Here is a 17,344-nt window from a genome sequence, read left to right as displayed (position 1 = left end):
GTTCTATGGCACATCATGTGATACTTCTATCTGTTCGTTGAAGAAACCACAGATATGTGACATGCCTCCTAAAACCTAATTTCTGAGTAAGAGAGATGGTTATATATGGTAGAGGAAATATATGGAGTATTCTGCTCCCCAGAACTCTAAATATACACAATGAATTTGACATACGGTGTACTCACTACCATGAGGACTAATACCCAGTATTAGGACAGTTGTGCTATGCACAGTCTAGAATGAAAATTCATAACAGGGTCCAGTGATACATGTTATATGCATATTATACTGTATACACATGTCAGATGTTGAGAAAACAATGAGACTTATATGCCATTCCATTATACTTTTTATTTTTAGGGGTCATTAGAATGGCATCTGAAATGGATAGAGAAACAAAAGATCAGTATTTGGTCATCATTCAAGCCAAAGATATGGTTGGGCAACCAGGAGCATTTTCTGCAACAGCCACTGTTACCATCAACCTCTCTGACATCAATGACAATCCACCTAAATTTCAACACCGTGAGTAGAGGTTAATTACACTAATGGAGGTCTTGGGGAAATTTAGATCCACTGTAGCTCTGTTTGGTTTCCTGGTAGGTCTTTTGAGAACAGGGCTATGCTTTGACCTCAGCATACAGCTGTAAAAAAAAAGTAAAATAGTGGAAAAAAAGAAAAGTCCTCACAAAAGCTCAAAAACCAAGAGTAAAAGAAAAATTATCATTGCAAAAATCTCAGGCTTGCTGGTTTTACTTGCCACTAGACTTTGGGGACAAATGGTTAAGCTGTTTTCCCTATAATTTGCACTATCTCAGCCTAAAATCTGGAAAATGGGATATTTAGCATCATTTTCACTTACCTTCTTTTTTCTTTTTTTCTCTTCATTTCTTCTGACACATACTATAAAGTTTTTGGCTAATAATATGAACCTCTCTATCCAGGTAGTTTCTAGCAGAAGTGGGAGCTGCTCATTGGGTTAGCTGGAAAAAACTGCTGTTGGGAAGTGCTGCCCTCCACTGGTTTTTCATGCTGTTCAGTCATAGAACCATAGAACAATTTGTGTTGGAACAGACCTTTAAATGTCTTCTAGTCCAACCCTCCCTCAGTGGACAGGGATGCTCAGTGCCGCATTCAAACTGACCTAGAATTTTTTCAGGGATGGAATATTGACCATGTCTCTGGGCAACCAGTGTTGCATCACCCTCAGAGTAAAAAACAGTTTTCCTATATCTAATCTAAACCTTCCCTCCTCCTGTTTAAAACCATTAACTGCTTTGCTTGTTTTTTTTTTTTTTTAATTGTTGGCTCTATACACTGCTGAAGTAGGGCTGAGAGGGAAGGGCTCCCAAGGGGAAAGATTTCCCTGCCAAGCACCCAAGACCTATACAATGCCAGATTATGTCCATTGCTCTAGTAGAATTTGGGGCTTTTCCCAGCTCTCTGACAGCCTCAAGCTGCAGCACTTATTAACCATGGCAGATCACTAAACTTTGCCAGTATCTGTTTCTTTAGGGCTCTACTACATGAGTGTCTCTGAAGAGGCTCCTGTGGGTGCCACTGTAGGCAAAGTCTTTGCAGAAGACAGTGACATTGGGGACAACGCAGCCATGGACTATTTCATTGAAGCAGATAACTCAGATGTTTTTCACATCATTACAAACGATGACACTCAAGAAGGAATTGTCTTACTAAAAAAGGTGGGATCTCAGAAACTTCAAAAATATCTCTAAATATTTGAAAGAAAATCCTCAACCAAGCTGGATGTGTAAGAAAGCCCTGTTGCTTTGGATTTTTTTTTTTTTCCCCTTTAGGCCTTGTGATTTGATAGGAATATTATGAGGGATAAAAAGAAAAAAAAAATGTTTCTGTTCACATTTTTGACTCGTTCCTAATACTGCTGAATATAATAGTCACAGTCAGAGTATCTTAATATTATCCCTAACTGTGCAACACAGTGTATCCCATTGTGAGAAAATGCTCTATCTCTTCTGTGCATCATCTGTAAAATCTTTATTATTAAATTGCAAGCAATATCACCTCACTTCAAACACCTCCTGCTAAATGAAAGCAGAATTTATTTCTGTATTAGATAAAGGATTTTTGTTGTGACTTTGAAAAGATGCTAAGTACTATCAAAAAAGACCAGTTTATGAATTAAGAAAATTAATTTTTTTTGATACTGTGTAATTTATTTTGGAATCCCTCTGGAAGATTTCTCGATCATCTAAGGGATCATCTGAAATGAGGATAGAGTTCAATAGACTAATGAAATCTAGGACCTTGAAGAATTGAATACTATAAGTGTGAGAGATTTTTTGGTTTTATTTTGATTTTTTTTTCTTTTTTTAGTTTGGAAAGCTATTTATTTAGTAGGTCTTTTATATATTTCAGAAGATGAAGAAGATAAAGACTATCTAAAATTGTAATGAAAATATGTGTTATTAGGGGTGACATTCTATGGAAATTCTTTTTTACAGTGTTGCTTGACTGCAGCATTAAAGCCAGCATGAAATGTGAAAGCAAATACGCACATTTTGATTTGAAAGTGTTTTTAAAATGAAAAGGAAGCCTTAGAATTAACTTTTAGAAGTAACCATTTTTAAAACATTCTTAAAATAAGTATTTTGTCTACTTTGTCTACTACTTTGTGTTTAATCTCACACCATTTATTGATTTATATTTAATTTAAATAGAAGGGAAGAAATATTCCAAATCTCACTTTCTTTCTTAACAGAGAGTGGATTATGAAAGCAGAAGGAGATACAGTATTCAAGTAAAAGCTGTAAACAGATACATTGATGAGCGTTTTTTGAAAGAAGGACCATTTGAAGACACAACCATTGTCAAAATAAATGTGGAAGATGCTGATGAACCTCCAGTTTTCACCTTGGAGAACTATGTGATGGAGATTGTTGAAGGAGCTATGAGTGGTGCACTGGTGGGAGTCGTAAGTGCTAGAGATCCAGACAATGCTGCCAGTCCAGTCAGGTACCTGTCTTAAAATGTGAACAGACCTCAAATGCAAATGTAGTTGGTATTTCCAAAGAGTATTTAAGTTCCTTACCATAGCTCATCATTACAGTTAATTGTGCTTTTTCTGTGGTAGCCAAGGTTATTGAAGATGTCACTGTTTGACCCACATCAGCAGGTAAGGACCATATAGGCACTTAGTCCCTCAGCGACTGGGATAAAAAAGAGAATTGAAAGGGTAAAGTTGTGAGAACTCATGGGTTCAGATAATGACAGTTGTTTATTATTATTATTATTATTATTATTATTGATATATCAATAATAATAATCATCATCATCATCAAAGAAAATAAGAGATGAGAAAAAACCCAAATGTACAACAAATCCCCAAGAAAAACAAGTGATGCAAAAAGACCCAAAACAATTGCTTACCACAAGCCAACTGACACCCAGCCACTCAACCCAGCAACAGCAGATTTTGCTTCTTTATTATATCAATGACAAATAATTTTGCTGTCTCTTAAGGGAGAAAACAGGTAATTAATCTTTAACATGGTATTTATCATTAAAATAGCTTCTTGAATTGGCTGATATCACTGTGTACTATGCAAGTTAGACAAACCAGGATACAGTGACAAATGATAGAGACACAAAATAATTTATGGTGTGTAGATTTCTTGTAGCAGCTATACATATATATCATACTACTTCAGAGCTTTGGACAGTGATTTGTTATGATTTTCCATTCATTTACTGCTATTTGTTAGGCAAGTAAAAGGTTAAATTAAATAAGAAAAAAAAAATACATGTATTTTTTTTGTTGTTCCCCCCTCTAAAAGGGCTCATTTAGTGGTTTGTTTAGATTATTTCAACATCTGAGCATTTAAACAATTGCACATTAATGCACATCTATAACTTACTTAAAAATGTTTTGGGCAAAATGGCTCCAAATTGCATATGTCTGCATAGTCCCAAAACAGTGATACAGGTATTGCATCAGAGTTCCTTTAGAATAGAGCATATCAGCTCTAATATAAAGATGTCTTTTTCGGGATAAGTGCCATGAAAATGAATCTAATTTTGAAACCATTCCTATCATAAATGACAGCAGTTACTTATAGAAAACAACTTGTGTTGCTTTGTGAATGCCAGGTTCCAAACAAACAAATTAAAATAGCTGTGCAACAAAATCTCAATATGTAGTAATAAAAAATTAAAAAAAACCAGACACCACATATAGTTTATCTGAAAAATGCTTATCAAGAATCAGACTACCAAAAAATGCCAAAACAAAGTAACTATGTCAGAAAAATTATAAATACCTTAAATAGAAGTTTATAAGTATCCAAATTTGGTTCACATTAGAAGAAATTTCACTTACAGTATTGCGCCGGTTCTTTGGTTTATCTTCTTACTGATTTTTAAAAGAGACAAAATGGAGCTATAAATAACAAGTTAGAGAGTCATTTAACTGCTGATATGTTGTCTGAGCTGGAGTCCTAAGCTTTGTCAAGCAGAATTAACGGTACAATAAAATGAATAGTTGCATGTGGGCATTCCAAATTGGAGTTGAAAGAATCTTTCAACTATTCAAAGAGGTTTTATTTCCATTAAATAGACTTTATTAACAACAGCATCATAGGTTTTCTACTTCATCGGCCATTAAAAACATCAGTAAATATCTTTTCCATCTGAACCAATATATTTGGTTGCTATTTCAGTTTGTTTTTGTGATGCAACAAGTGTTTAGACATTAACAACTTGGGTGGCATGTGTACATGTACATGTCCACAGCATCCGGAGCCTTTTCAGCAAAGACTCAGGGGCACTGAGTCTTCCTTGTGATCATCTCCTGCATTAGAATTTTTTACTCTGTAGTAGTGTCACCTCATTACAGATAGTTGTCTCTTTGTAATGCCCATTCCCTTGGCATCAGAGCATGTCAGCAATGACAAAATAGATTGGCCATTATACCTCCACTTAGATGTTGATGTTATTCATTTCACAAGTGGCAATTTTGCTGTTTCTTTTCAATGAAGTCATTCACCTGCTGTGAGACTGACTTAGAAGTAAGAATGAATAATGCATTTCAGAATCAGTTCACATTAATACAGATCTGAGATGTATTTAGTTTTATAAAAAGAAGAGCTTTGATCTTGGTGGCAGTGAATTTTAAACGTTTATAAGCGTACATTTGTCATGACTTTCAAGTTGTTGCAGCACACATTTATATGCGTATATGTACAGCTCTGCTTTCTCATCTGACAATAGCTTTCTCTGTCCTTGCCCCTGATGGAACATTTCAGTACTAGGGAATGTCTTTCCCTTTTTTGGTGCAGGTACTCTATTGTCCACAGCATGCATTTAAAGAGATTGTTCAGCATCAATGAACACAATGGAGCAATCATTACCACTGAACCTCTGGACCGAGAGATAGCTTCTTGGCACAACTTCACTGTTACAGCCACAGAAACAAGTGAGTAAGAAATTTAAGGAATGCTGGGGTTTTTACACTGTGAACTGCAATTATCCTCTGTATATGCGGTTTTTTTAAGTGAAGAATACATTCTTCTTTCTCATTATATTACTGTTGCTTGCTACACTAAGGAGCATTATTAAAATGATTAGTTAAATAGAAGTGGAATGTACTTGTGCTCCAAGGTCCTGTGCTTTTTCATAAAAGATGACCTTAAGAAAAAAGAAATTGTAATAGGATTGGGAGTGTAACATTTTCAACTTACACTGAAGCATAAGAATTGCTCCTGCAGTGCAAGATCTTATGTTAAATTAGACCCTGGTTAATTTCACACCAGATTTTTGACTAGTGTGAAATTAGCCAGGGTCTAATTTAACACCAGTCAGAAACCTGTGGTTCAAATTAATTGTGAATGTTAAGGCCTAAATCATCTAAATATCTATTCAGTTACAATTGAAGCCTTGAAAAACCCTTTATATAAATTTCACCTGTCAATTTTGTTTGAAAGTCAAATGCAAATTACCCTGTTTGTGTTTTTGGTGATCAGGTTGCCCTAAATTGGGGACAGCGCTAGAAATTTAACAGCTCCTGATTTATAAGGCAGTTTAACAAGATTATTGGGATATTATAAAAGATAATCCCATTCATCCTCAGGAAGGGGGAAAACCATATATAACTGGAGTAAAATCAATAAATTAGACAGATTTTGCCAAATACTCTTAGCACCTTTTTTTTTACTCCTGAATCTCAGTTAAATTCCATTTATTGCTACAACCACTTTAAACATATATTCTTAAACTGCACTATTCCCAAAAGGGAGCCCTCCCTGTAGAACATTGCTGCTGGAAGTCTTCTATAGGATAGTCAGTATCAATTTTCACTGAAGTCTTTAACTTGTATTTAGGAATTGATGGTACTATCTTTCTTTTAAGCTTCTCTGTGAGATTTTAAGTACGAATTTCATTCTCATGTTGTTGGGCAGATGACAGGTGTTGGCAAATTTGATCTCTGGCATGTCTTGAACAGCGTTTTGGAAACACAGCAAGATAACTTTGGCCTAGACCTTTTTGTTTAGTTAAACAATAAAACAGGAGAGAACCAAAGGTTACAAATGAATAACTGTCTCCTGCAGCAAAAGAAAGCCAGACTTTCACAATAATGAAAGTTATTGTAGAGAAATGGAGACCTCATTGTGTTCAAATTCTTATTCTTTATTTCTTTAACGACGATAAGGTCACTGTCTATAATGATACATTCAAAAGAACCAAAGTCAGGTCGCCTTGGTCTGGGCACACCTGAAAGGATTTTTATCAGGATCTGGCAATATATTTTTCCTTGAAATATAGTCATAACATGTACTGTGTGCATGAGACATTTGGTGGGTGACATTGTGGCTCCACTGAAGCCAAAACACAATGCCATTAGAGTTCATCCAAATAAGATGTTCATTGTACCTTTGTCACATATTGAAATTGCATTGCAACAGCCACCTCCCTAGGAGCCTGTCAATGCCCTGACATTCATACACTACACAAGATTTTTGAATCCATTGCAATGATTGCAGGGATCAGAGATTAGTAAGAGAGGCTTGACTTTTATTTCGGACCTGTGGTGTGAATCATCCTATCCTCATGCCATTGAGGGAGCATATTTTAAAATAATCCAGAAGCAGGTCTGATTTGTTGGAACTTAAATGTGATCAGGGAGAACTTGCAACCTGTTGACTCTCATTCCACTTTATGCTTAAAGCTCAAGAAAAATTAAGTTTCCTTTCATCACTTTTTACTTGGTTGTAAGAAACTTTCACCAAATACAAGGCTGAAGCACAAACAAGAACATTCTAATCCTATCTGAGAGCAAGAAATCCTTAAATCATTATTATCCAATTGGTGGACAGTCAGTACTGGTTTTCCCCTAAGCTCAATACTGGAGTCAGTTCTGTTCAATATGTTTTATCAATGATCTGGATGATTGGATGGAGTGCTGCACTCTCAGTCGGTTTACCTATGGCACCAAGCTGAACTCTGGGAGGTTATTCTGTTGAAAGATATAAAAGTTCTGCAGAGAGATGTGGGCAGGCTGGATTGATGGGCCAAGGCCAATTGTATAAGATTCAACAAGGCCAAGTTCCAGGTCCTGCACTTCAGTCACAACAGCCATGTGTAGCACTACAGGCCTGGTCAACAGGAACTGAACATGAGCCAGTTGTGCCCATGTGGCCAAGATGGCCAATGGTATCTTGGCCTGGATCAGAAATAGTGTGGCCAGCAGGACCAGGACAGGGATTATTTCCCCTGAGTTCAGCACTGGTAAGCCTGCACCTTGAGTCTTGTGTTCGGTTTTGTGCCACTCACTTCCAGAAGGTGCTGGGGCATATCAAGGGAAGATCGGAGAGGGTGAAGGCTTTGGAACACAAGTCCCATGTGGAGCAGCTCAAGGAGTTGGGGTTGTTTAGACTGGAGAAAAGTGCAAAGGTGCAGTGCTTCTCTCAGGGCTTTTGCCCACGTTTCCTGGCTAGCTCCGGCACCAGTGTCACAAAAAGGTGCAATCCTGTATCCTGGAATACAGCCCAGATCCTGTAGGTTCTTTCCTCAGGAGAAGTGTGAACAACGCGAGAAATAAAGGGATGGAACTCCAGTGGGGAACTTCAACTGGGTTTTTTAAATCCACACAACTTCCTTTCACCCAGGAGTCAGACCGCTGAAGCCCACTGAACTCACAGGTTTTCACCTTAAATATGGGGGTGGGGGAGTGGGGAGGATACAACTTAGAACTAATCCAGGATGGGAAGGGAGTGACCCTGAACCTAAATGATAACCCATAGGACAAATCAAGGAACAAAAGGAGAAGGGGGACCTGGACTCCACCAACCACTCAACGTCCTCACCAGAACTTTCTAGAGATCAGGGTGAGGCTTTGAAGTGACAGGCAGGACCCAGGTATCACATAAACACCTGATTAATAACAATAACTGGGGTAAACCATAATGGGGTAAAACATGGGGTACATGGAACAAAACATTATAAAACAAAGAAGAAAAACATGCAGAAACTTGGTAAAACCCAAAATGCACCACAGCAGAAAAGGAGACTGAGGGGGAACCTTCTCTACAACTATCTGAAAGAAAGTTGCTGGGAAGTGGGGGTCAATATATTATGCCATGTAACAAGTAAGAGGATGAGGGGAAAGGGCCTCAAGTTGCATCAGGGGAAGTTTAATTAGATACTGGGAAACTTTTCCTGGAATAGGGTTGTCTAGCATTGGGATAAATTTCCCAGAGAAGTAAATGAGTCACCTTTCCTGGAAGTGTTTAAAAAGCCTGTGGATGTGATACCTGGGGTCATCATTTAGTGGCAAACATGGCAGTTAGATAAACATTTGGACTTGATTAACTGAGAAGTCTTTTCCAAATGCAGTTATCTATGATTCTGAGATCAGTTTCACTTGATACAGTCAGTCACAACAAAATTAACCCACAACAGCAAAGAGTCATTTTACCACTGAGTCTTGCAGCTGTTCTTTAATGGGGGTCCCCAGAGCTGAACTTTTTTTTTATTATTTCAGTATGTGTAATTATTTCAGTATGGATAATAATAATCTAATATTTAATTGCCACCCTGCCTTGGTCACATATATATTTTTTGTTGATAAACTTTTAACTTTTTTGAGTAGTCCTTTCTTAAAAAAATTATTTATGTTTATTTCTTTTAGGAAATAAAGAAATTTGCCTTAGCATAAATGATAGTCATGTTATAAAAATATAAAATATAAAGATAACATTTATTGTTAATAGTAGTGCTAGTATTATTGTTATCATTACAAGTTTCTGTTTACTGGATGATGCCAATGTAAGCTTTCTTTAATCCTCTGAAAATACTGAATTCTGTTTTGTGTCTAGAGATGGTCATTGTTTTTCTTTTCAAATTACTAATTTGGGTCCCTAGCAATTAAAGTGTCATCTTATTTTTCACACCGTTCCAGCCTGTTGCACTTGACATCCTGTTCTCTTAGTCCTTGTTTTTCATATCCTGAACTTTCTTGTACAGTTTCTGGCAAATTTGATGCTAATTGGGAGACATTTAGATAATGTATTTAGATAATACATTATCTGAATTCACATTCTGACAATTATTTTCCTTTGTAAGGGATAAAAGTACCTACCTTTTCTACCTACCAAAGTACCTATCATCCACAAATGTTGCCTACCTTCTCTTCAAAATGCAACCAATGCAGTGTCGCTATTTCAGAGACACAGAGACGAAGCAGGCAACAGAAATTCAGGCAGGAAAGTCCTATTTTAATTTTTCTGACTCCATCTTATATACACTTTGATCAGAAGGTAAAAGATTGGCTACACAGGTTGCCACCTTTTCAACCTCGTTGGTGAACAGCACCATCAATCACATTTCTCCTCCCAGAGGAGAAATATGTAAACAAAATAGGTAAGTTCTAAAAATATACATAGTTTTCTTGAAGCTGCATGAGAATAAAATGCAAGCACTGAAAAGCAGGAAAACTCAGGGCAACAATGCAATACCTCTGCTTCACCAAAACCATAATTAAATATTCACCAGACACTGATTTCAAGAGTGGCTTTGTAATATGTTGCTCTCTCCCAAAACAAAACAGCTGTGATTTCAGAAAAATTAAAAATTTTCATATTATTAAAAACTTCCATACATACAGAAATGAGAGAAATGCTCTTTCTTGTTATTTAACTGAATACCAAGAAAATAAAAAATTCCCACCAAGGCAGCTATGGCACTACAACCCAAATTAAAGAAAAAGAAACAAGGCTATTACAAAACCCCTCCCCTCAAAAAAGAAACAAAGCAAACACCCAACCTTCTAATGAAAGAATATAGATGTGATTCCAACAATGTGTTATCTAAATGTTTTGTGCAAGCAAAGTGTAGGCTTTAAAGCCAATATAGTACCTATGAATCTTACAAACAAACAAGGTAAGAATAAGCATTCATTTTGCTTTGGGTTGTTGTGACCTAAGTGCAGAACCTGGCACTTGGCCTTTTTGAAACTCGCACAACTGGCATTAACCCATAAATCCAGTCTGTGCAGATCCCTCTGCACAGCCTTCCTTCCCACCAACAGGTCAACACTCCTGCCCAGCTTGGTGTCTTATGCAAACTGACTGACTATCTACTCAGCCCCTGCATGCAATTCATTAAACAGAACTGGCCCCAATACTGACCCCTGGGAACACCACTTGTTGCGGGTCCCCAGCTGAACTTAACTACAGTCACCACTGCTCTCTGAGCTTGGATATCTAGCCAGTTTTACCCTAGAGAGCAGTGCACCTGTCCAAGCCATGAGCTGCCAATTTCTCCAGGAGAATGCTGGAGGAATTTGTTGCCTTTTTTCCAGATAACATGCTTATAAACATTTTCATTTTATAAAGAATTAGTTTTTTTCAGCCTAGTTTACATGCAGCTTTTCTACTATGATACTAGTATATCATTGTTTCTCCTTGTCTGAGGTAGTTTTAGGAGTAGAACCTTGTGTAAAGGTAGTAAATTCAGGAGAATTTCTTATATTAATAATTTTCCTTTACATACAGGAATAAGCTGCACTGACATATCTGTATATCTTTTATATCTAAAGCCACAGAAGTAAAGTATACTTGAGTAACAGAAACAATATATTTCAGTGAGTACCAAGCTTAAGAATTAAACCTGTAGTGTAGATAATTCTTGGTACAACAATACTTGTACTAAAACTAAACACTCAGTCTACAACGCCTGTCAGCAGTAATGCCTTCGATATGTCTGAGCAAAATCACACTTCTGCATTTGCAGACCAGTGGATAGGAGAGCTCTGTTTTTCCAATCGAGTCTGAGCTTTCTGCCTTGGCTAGAGTGGATTTTCAGTATCCACTGTGATTTCTCCACATCTAGAAGTAGCAGAAATATCTTTAAAATGTAAATATTTTTGAACTTTTCTCCCAAAGCTTCAAAATTTGAGAATATTTAAGAAGAGGAGGAGTAACAGATTTTTTTTAAAGGAATGAGTTTGACCAATCATTACAGTAACCATGATGTTAAGTGATGTAAGTGCAGCCAGCTCTTCCAGTCAGTCCCCCCACCATGACTCTCCTGCTCAGCCACTGAAGCCCTGCCTCAAGGGATCCAAGACCCATGCCCAAGTATGCTGCTGACCTGTTTGCAGGTGCATAGCTGAGCATGTGTCCCAGAGACCCACAATGAGGGCACTGACAAAGTAACTCCCTTGGATTGACACAGACAAGGCTTTGCCTCCAGCAGCACCTACATACAGGACTCCCACTGACTACAAGCACAGGCAGCCCACTCCTCTCTTCTTCTGGGAAGGCTGGAGATCTCTGATGCAGACATATACACACACGCATGCACAACACCCTCCAGGTTCACAAGCACACACACACTCATGGATTCCTTCAGTACCTACTTCTGTTTGCCCAACAGCCCTTCCTGTATCCCAAATCCTCTTATCCATTTCATGGGTCCCCAAGTCACCAGCTAGTGTACACTTGATGCCTGCTGGCAAACCCACATACTAATCCCTCATGCACCCCACATTTGCAAGTCCCCCCTAAGCATGGACCTCCTGAGCACCTCTCCTGGACCCAAGGACCCCTAATCACTGTGGAGTCCAGTTTAAAGTTTGTCAGTAAGAACATCCAAGAACCCCGTGCATGCCAGGTCTGAGGAGAACACAGACAATTGTCTTCTCTGTGCTCCTGAGTCAGCAACTGGCATTACAGAGCCCCATCCCACTCCAGTATCTGGAACCAATTTTCATTCACACATGCAGGTCACACTAGTAGCTGCTGCTTAGTCCTTGCAGCACACATACACATGCAGTGAGAGAGCGTGAGATTATGCAGAGATAGAGCTAAGAAAACATTATTAAGAAGATGTAAGCTGGTAGGACAGACTGGTGATCAGGTGCAAGTCTCAGTCAGAAAAATGCACTGACTGGCCCTGTTTTACACACAATCAGCTCCTTCTATACCCTTTTCAAGCTGAGCTCTCTTTGTTCCTCTCTGCGTGTATCCCATGGGTCCATACATCTCCACTGAGTCCCCATTCCCCCAGATCTGGGGTCTCTCTAATTTAAAGTCTTGCCAATTAGAAAGTCCTAGTTGATCTAGCCAGAATTGTTGTCCTGTGGTTTCTAGATAGCTAATTATCATTAGGTTTGTTTCTTGTCAGAATCTCTGTGGTTTTTTGTCAGGTCTGCATCTTGGTATATTTTGTGTGTTTTCCCCTTTTTCTCCATTGGTTTATCAATTGTCGAGGCCACTGATCTGATTGAAAAAACCTCACACTTCCAGGTGCCCACATCAATTATTATGTCTTACCAGGTTAGGTCCTCATCATCCCCTCCCTTTATCACTTGCCCCTCCAGTTTTTGTTCCAATATGTTCACGTTTACACCTTCCTCTTTGTCTTATTAACTCCTGTTGCACTGGAAAAGCTCCTTGACCAGATACCCGTAGAAGAGTTGACACTCTCCTACCACATAACCTTAGATATGTATGGTACAGTAAATTTTTCTACATCAACAAAGCATTACTTAATTTTTCCTGATTTGGTTTTGTTTTTTACACTTAAATCAGTTTCTGACTGGGTAAAGAAAAGCATGAACAAATTCAAAATTTTACATGAAATATCTTTATTCAAGGCATACTATTATAATGGTACCATATTATTATAATAGTATAAAAATACATCTATAGATCTTTGTGATTATTTTCTTCCCTGTAGGATATAGGTAAAATTTTCTAACGTTTACATTACTTTGAAATATGCAGTAGATTATTTTTAACTTTTTTTTTATTTCTGTCTTAATCACTAGGAAATCCTGAAAAAATTTCAGAAGCAAATGTGTATATCCAAGTTCTTGATGTTAACGATAATGCACCAGAATTCCCTAAAAATTATGAAACATTTGTTTGTGAAAATGCAGTTTCTGGACAGGTGAGCACGAAAAAGTTAGCTGCCACTTTTCTCACTACAATTAAGTTTTGGTCTGAGATGTTTATCATTGATTCTTTCAGTTCTGTGAGTAGAGACTGATTTTTTTCTATTTCCAAAACTAATTTGTTGATATATGTGTAGTATGAAATTTGAATTTCATTATAGTGATGCATATTTTTCCCGTTTTAAAACAAAACCTCTATGTCTTGTTTGTTTTTAAAACAAGTAATAAAGTACAGGCAGAAACTTCTGAAAAAATATAGGGCACAAATTTGTTTCATGTTAAGGTCACAGATGAAAAACCTATGTCCAGTAACTTCAGCAATAACATAAGAAACAGGTTTAGACCAATTTCAAACCAGATTCATTGTGTCCTTCAGTTAGAAAACATTTATTGTGAACTGAATTCAAACTCTGACTAGTCCAGTGCAAGTCTGAAAATGTGTAAGACATAGCCCTTACACCATCTTTCCTAGCTGGCAGCTTAAGCTATTGTTATATTAAACATCCTTCCCAGAAGGTTATTTTCCATTTCATACTTGATATCCACATGAATGGGGTATCATCAGTCAGCTGCCCCAGTTCCCAGGTACACTGCTGTCTTTCCATTTTCCTCCTGTAAAAATAAACTCCAGGATGTTCAAAGTTAGTTTGGGTTTTTTTTTGTGGTTTTGGTTTAGATCTTTTTTAAAGAAAATGATACAGAATAAAAAACAACATCCAAAAAACCCAACTAAACACAAAAAGCTATATAGAAAAAACTCTATATGTTTTCCTGCCACTCTAAAGCATTATTTAGACATTGAAAAATAACCTTTGGGATATCTGTGATTGTTCTGTTCAAATATTCTGTTACATTGATTTCTGAATCAAAGAGCCTCTTTTTTTAATGCCATTTTGGTTTACTTTGACCTTGATTAGTCTGCAGCTAAAAAAAGCTTTTCCTGTTGCTCAGGTGATTTCTTTATAGTCTTTTCCATCCATTTATATGTTTCTCTATTAGCTACTACTTTGTTCTGCGTTTGGGAATCTTCCTGTCTACAAAGGCTACCTCTGTTTAGGATGCATTTGGAGAAAGCCATTTCTATTGGTCTTTGGGTATGTCATTGACAGATTAAAGTGCAAGCATTAAATCAACTGTAATTTATGTTCCTTGGCTTCAAGACTCCATGAATTAAATATGGACACTTATAACATGAATATTTGTTATCCATGTTTTAGGCTTGCTTACAAGATAAAAACCCAGGTGATTTATTTCTAAAGGATTTTAGTATTCTACAGTTGCCTACTGATAAATAACATCTGTATGCTAACCTATCAATAGCTACTTTTCAATATCAATTACATATGTATATATAAAGTATTTTGAGGATCACTGGATAAAATGGTTCTGTAAAGAACAGCAGTGTTAACAGTAATAATTTCTTTATGTATGGTACACTGAATAACTCTTGGCATTGCAATATATGAATGAAGGGTGAACATGAAAATTTTCTCAACTTACAGAAAGGTATAATGTGGTTTTAGGTTGGTGGGTTTTTCCTTTCTTTTTTCCACAGTTTTAGGTTTTTAAGAGTTACAAGCATCTTCTGTTTAGCCTGTTGAGACTGTGACAGTAATGGCAAATAATTTTCTCATTAACAAATTATCTTAGGAATAACAACAGGAAACTGCTACTGAAGTGCATAATTATCACAGTCAGAGTTTATGATATTTTATTCAGTGTTTATGATTTACCAGAATTGTTAGATGATGTATCTTCTTTGGTGTTAATAATTTTTTAATTTTTTTTTTATTTACAGAAAAAATATCCCTTCTTTTCCTCAGCAGGAAACCAAAAGATTCAAATGTGATTTTATAGGTGGCCTGGTTTTCCACTGAATAAGAAAATTTAAATTTCAGGAGAATCAGTTTAAGCAATTAAAGTACTTAATCAGGACATAGTATACCTTTATCTTAACTGTATTTCTGCAGTCAATTTCAAACAACTATGGAATGTGCTTACATATCAAGTTGAGATCAAAGGTTAAATATGAACACTTATAACACTATCACATTTCAGTTTCTAAAGCAGGTATGTTTACTCTTTTAGTTGGAGTCACTGTGCTGAGAGATGTTTTTAGAGATATTCTGCACTTCTGCAATTAATTTCTTTCCCTGATCTGACTTGTGTCTAATTTAGTGGGATGGTCCAAAATATATTTGCATGAGTTTATAGTGGTTAGGGAAAAGGATGGAAATGCACTGCAGAGGAAAAGATACCACTAAAAAATGAATTGACTTATTCAATCTAGACTTTATCTTGGTGTCAGTCCAGTTTACTATAAAAGTAATTTAGAGTCAGGTCACAGTTAAGGGGTTTTTTTTGTTGTTGTTGTTGGTGGTGGTTTTTTTGGTTGGTTTGTTTTTTTTTTTTTTTTTGGTTATTGTTGTTTTTGTGGGTTTTTTGTGGGTTTTTTGGTTTTTTTTGGTTTTTTTTGTTTTTTTTTTTTTTACATAGCCTAAGAGTACGCTGATTTGTGATACAGAATATAAAACACATCGTGAGTAAAACTAATTGTTTTCCTAATTATCCAGACTTAGACACAGTTAATAATAGCTTCAGTCTAGACAAGAGGGCTTGCTTTGAAGTTTTGCATTTTCTGGAAGTTTATGAAAATTTTTGGCCTGCTTTTATTGACTGAGTTTTGACCTTCAAGCCCCCGCATGGTGTTTCTGTGAGAGTAACAGCTATGTTTAGCTTAGCCTCCAAAAGTCATTCAGACAAAAGGGTTAGATTTCAGTCTGTGGGACTATAATCCAAATTTGACAATAAAAATGGATGTAAAGAAGATAGATAGGTGGTTTTGGCACCATACTGAATGCATTCATCATGTTTATTAGACGTTTTGAATGGAATTTTCACTACGCATTTAATGTTATAGTTTAGTACTGTCCTATAACACAGAAGTCAGCTGTATACTACACTACTACTCAAGTTTTCTTTAAAACATTGAAAAAACACTTTCACTGCACCGCCACCATTAAATAAATTGCTTTCCAAATGAATTGAACATGAAAGTTGTTAAACAGCCTTGTATCCCACTACAGCTATAGTTATCATCACAGAAAATTGAGCAATATTAATAAGGCATTCAAATCTGCGATTTCCTTTTGATTGGACCTTTTGACTTTATAACTGCATGTAAACACAATAAATGATGATCACAGTGTTCTATTAATTTTTTATATTTACCATTTATGGGTGTCTACAGTAAGTATAAACCTTTGAACTTCAAAGGAAGTATTCTTTACAAATAGTCAAAACACCAAGATGACCAAATCCACCTCAAAGGTTAACACTAGAGACATGTCATCAAGAGTGGATCTCAGAAAACCTTAATTCCCAAGATATTAATAAAATAACTCATCTGGAAGAGACAGCTTGAAATTTTGATGTAAACTGTATCAAGATCCTTAAATTATATCTGTAACCAAGCTGACCATCCAGAATGTATATATGCGTGGTAATTTCAGCCCTTTTGTGAATATTGATTTTTCCTCCTATCAGAGAGAAAGCTGATTTCACCTGAAGATAAGCTATACTTAACGTACCCATATTCTAAACTAATGTTGTCACTTCTAAAGCATATTTATTCTGATAATTCTGAGTTCCTCTAATTTGGGGATCACATATGAAGTGATTTTAATACTGCAGCCTGCTTAGCAATTTTTTTATTAGATTCAAAGAAACGATTGAGTATGCAGGAACTTTGAATCAGAGATTAGAAAAAAAGCAAATTTATTTACTCACTTCTTGGCACATAATAAAATAATAAGCAGTTACAGTGAAAGTGAAAAGTACTCATTTGCTATTACTTCTCTACATAATGAAATGTTGACAGAAGAAAAGAGAGGAAATCTTTAAACAAATTCTACA

General features: G+C 36.4%; 1 protein-coding gene and 1 long non-coding RNA gene across 9 annotated transcripts in view; one reads left to right on the top strand and one right to left on the bottom strand.

Moving 5' to 3' along the window:
- The window catches only part of LOC136289883 (cadherin-19-like), a 126,164-nt gene that overhangs the window by 90,378 nt on the left and 18,442 nt on the right, over window positions 1-17,344 (top strand). For all 6 annotated transcript variants that reach the window (XM_066184156.1, XM_066184121.1, XM_066184139.1 and 3 more), the window contains 5 exons: window positions 361-525; window positions 1,516-1,700; window positions 2,738-2,995; window positions 5,317-5,449; window positions 13,304-13,425. In XM_066184156.1, coding sequence (XP_066040253.1) covers window positions 361-525; window positions 1,516-1,700; window positions 2,738-2,995; window positions 5,317-5,449; window positions 13,304-13,425 — 863 coding nt within the window. The remainder of the gene's footprint in view (window positions 1-360; window positions 526-1,515; window positions 1,701-2,737; window positions 2,996-5,316; window positions 5,450-13,303; window positions 13,426-17,344) is intronic.
- On the bottom strand, window positions 466-9,730 carry LOC136289911 (uncharacterized). Of its 3 annotated transcripts, none has more exons than XR_010720890.1 (5): window positions 9,656-9,730; window positions 4,296-4,387; window positions 3,406-3,492; window positions 3,068-3,185; window positions 466-644 (listed from the first exon to the last, which is right to left on the bottom strand). It is a non-coding gene; the product is annotated as an uncharacterized lncRNA (long non-coding RNA). The 3 variants fall into 3 exon arrangements; XR_010720892.1 differs by having other exon boundaries at window positions 9,611-9,710; XR_010720891.1 differs by lacking the exon at window positions 3,406-3,492.

This window comes from Chamaea fasciata, unplaced genomic scaffold, assembly GCF_029207755.1.
Source record: "Chamaea fasciata isolate MVZ Bird 193981 ecotype frontalis unplaced genomic scaffold, bChaFas1.0.hap1 SCAF_1, whole genome shotgun sequence".
NCBI classification, from domain to species: Eukaryota; Metazoa; Chordata; class Aves; order Passeriformes; family Sylviidae; genus Chamaea; species Chamaea fasciata.
The sequence above is the reverse complement of the archived record's forward strand: the minus strand, read 5'-3'. Positions and strand labels throughout refer to the sequence as shown.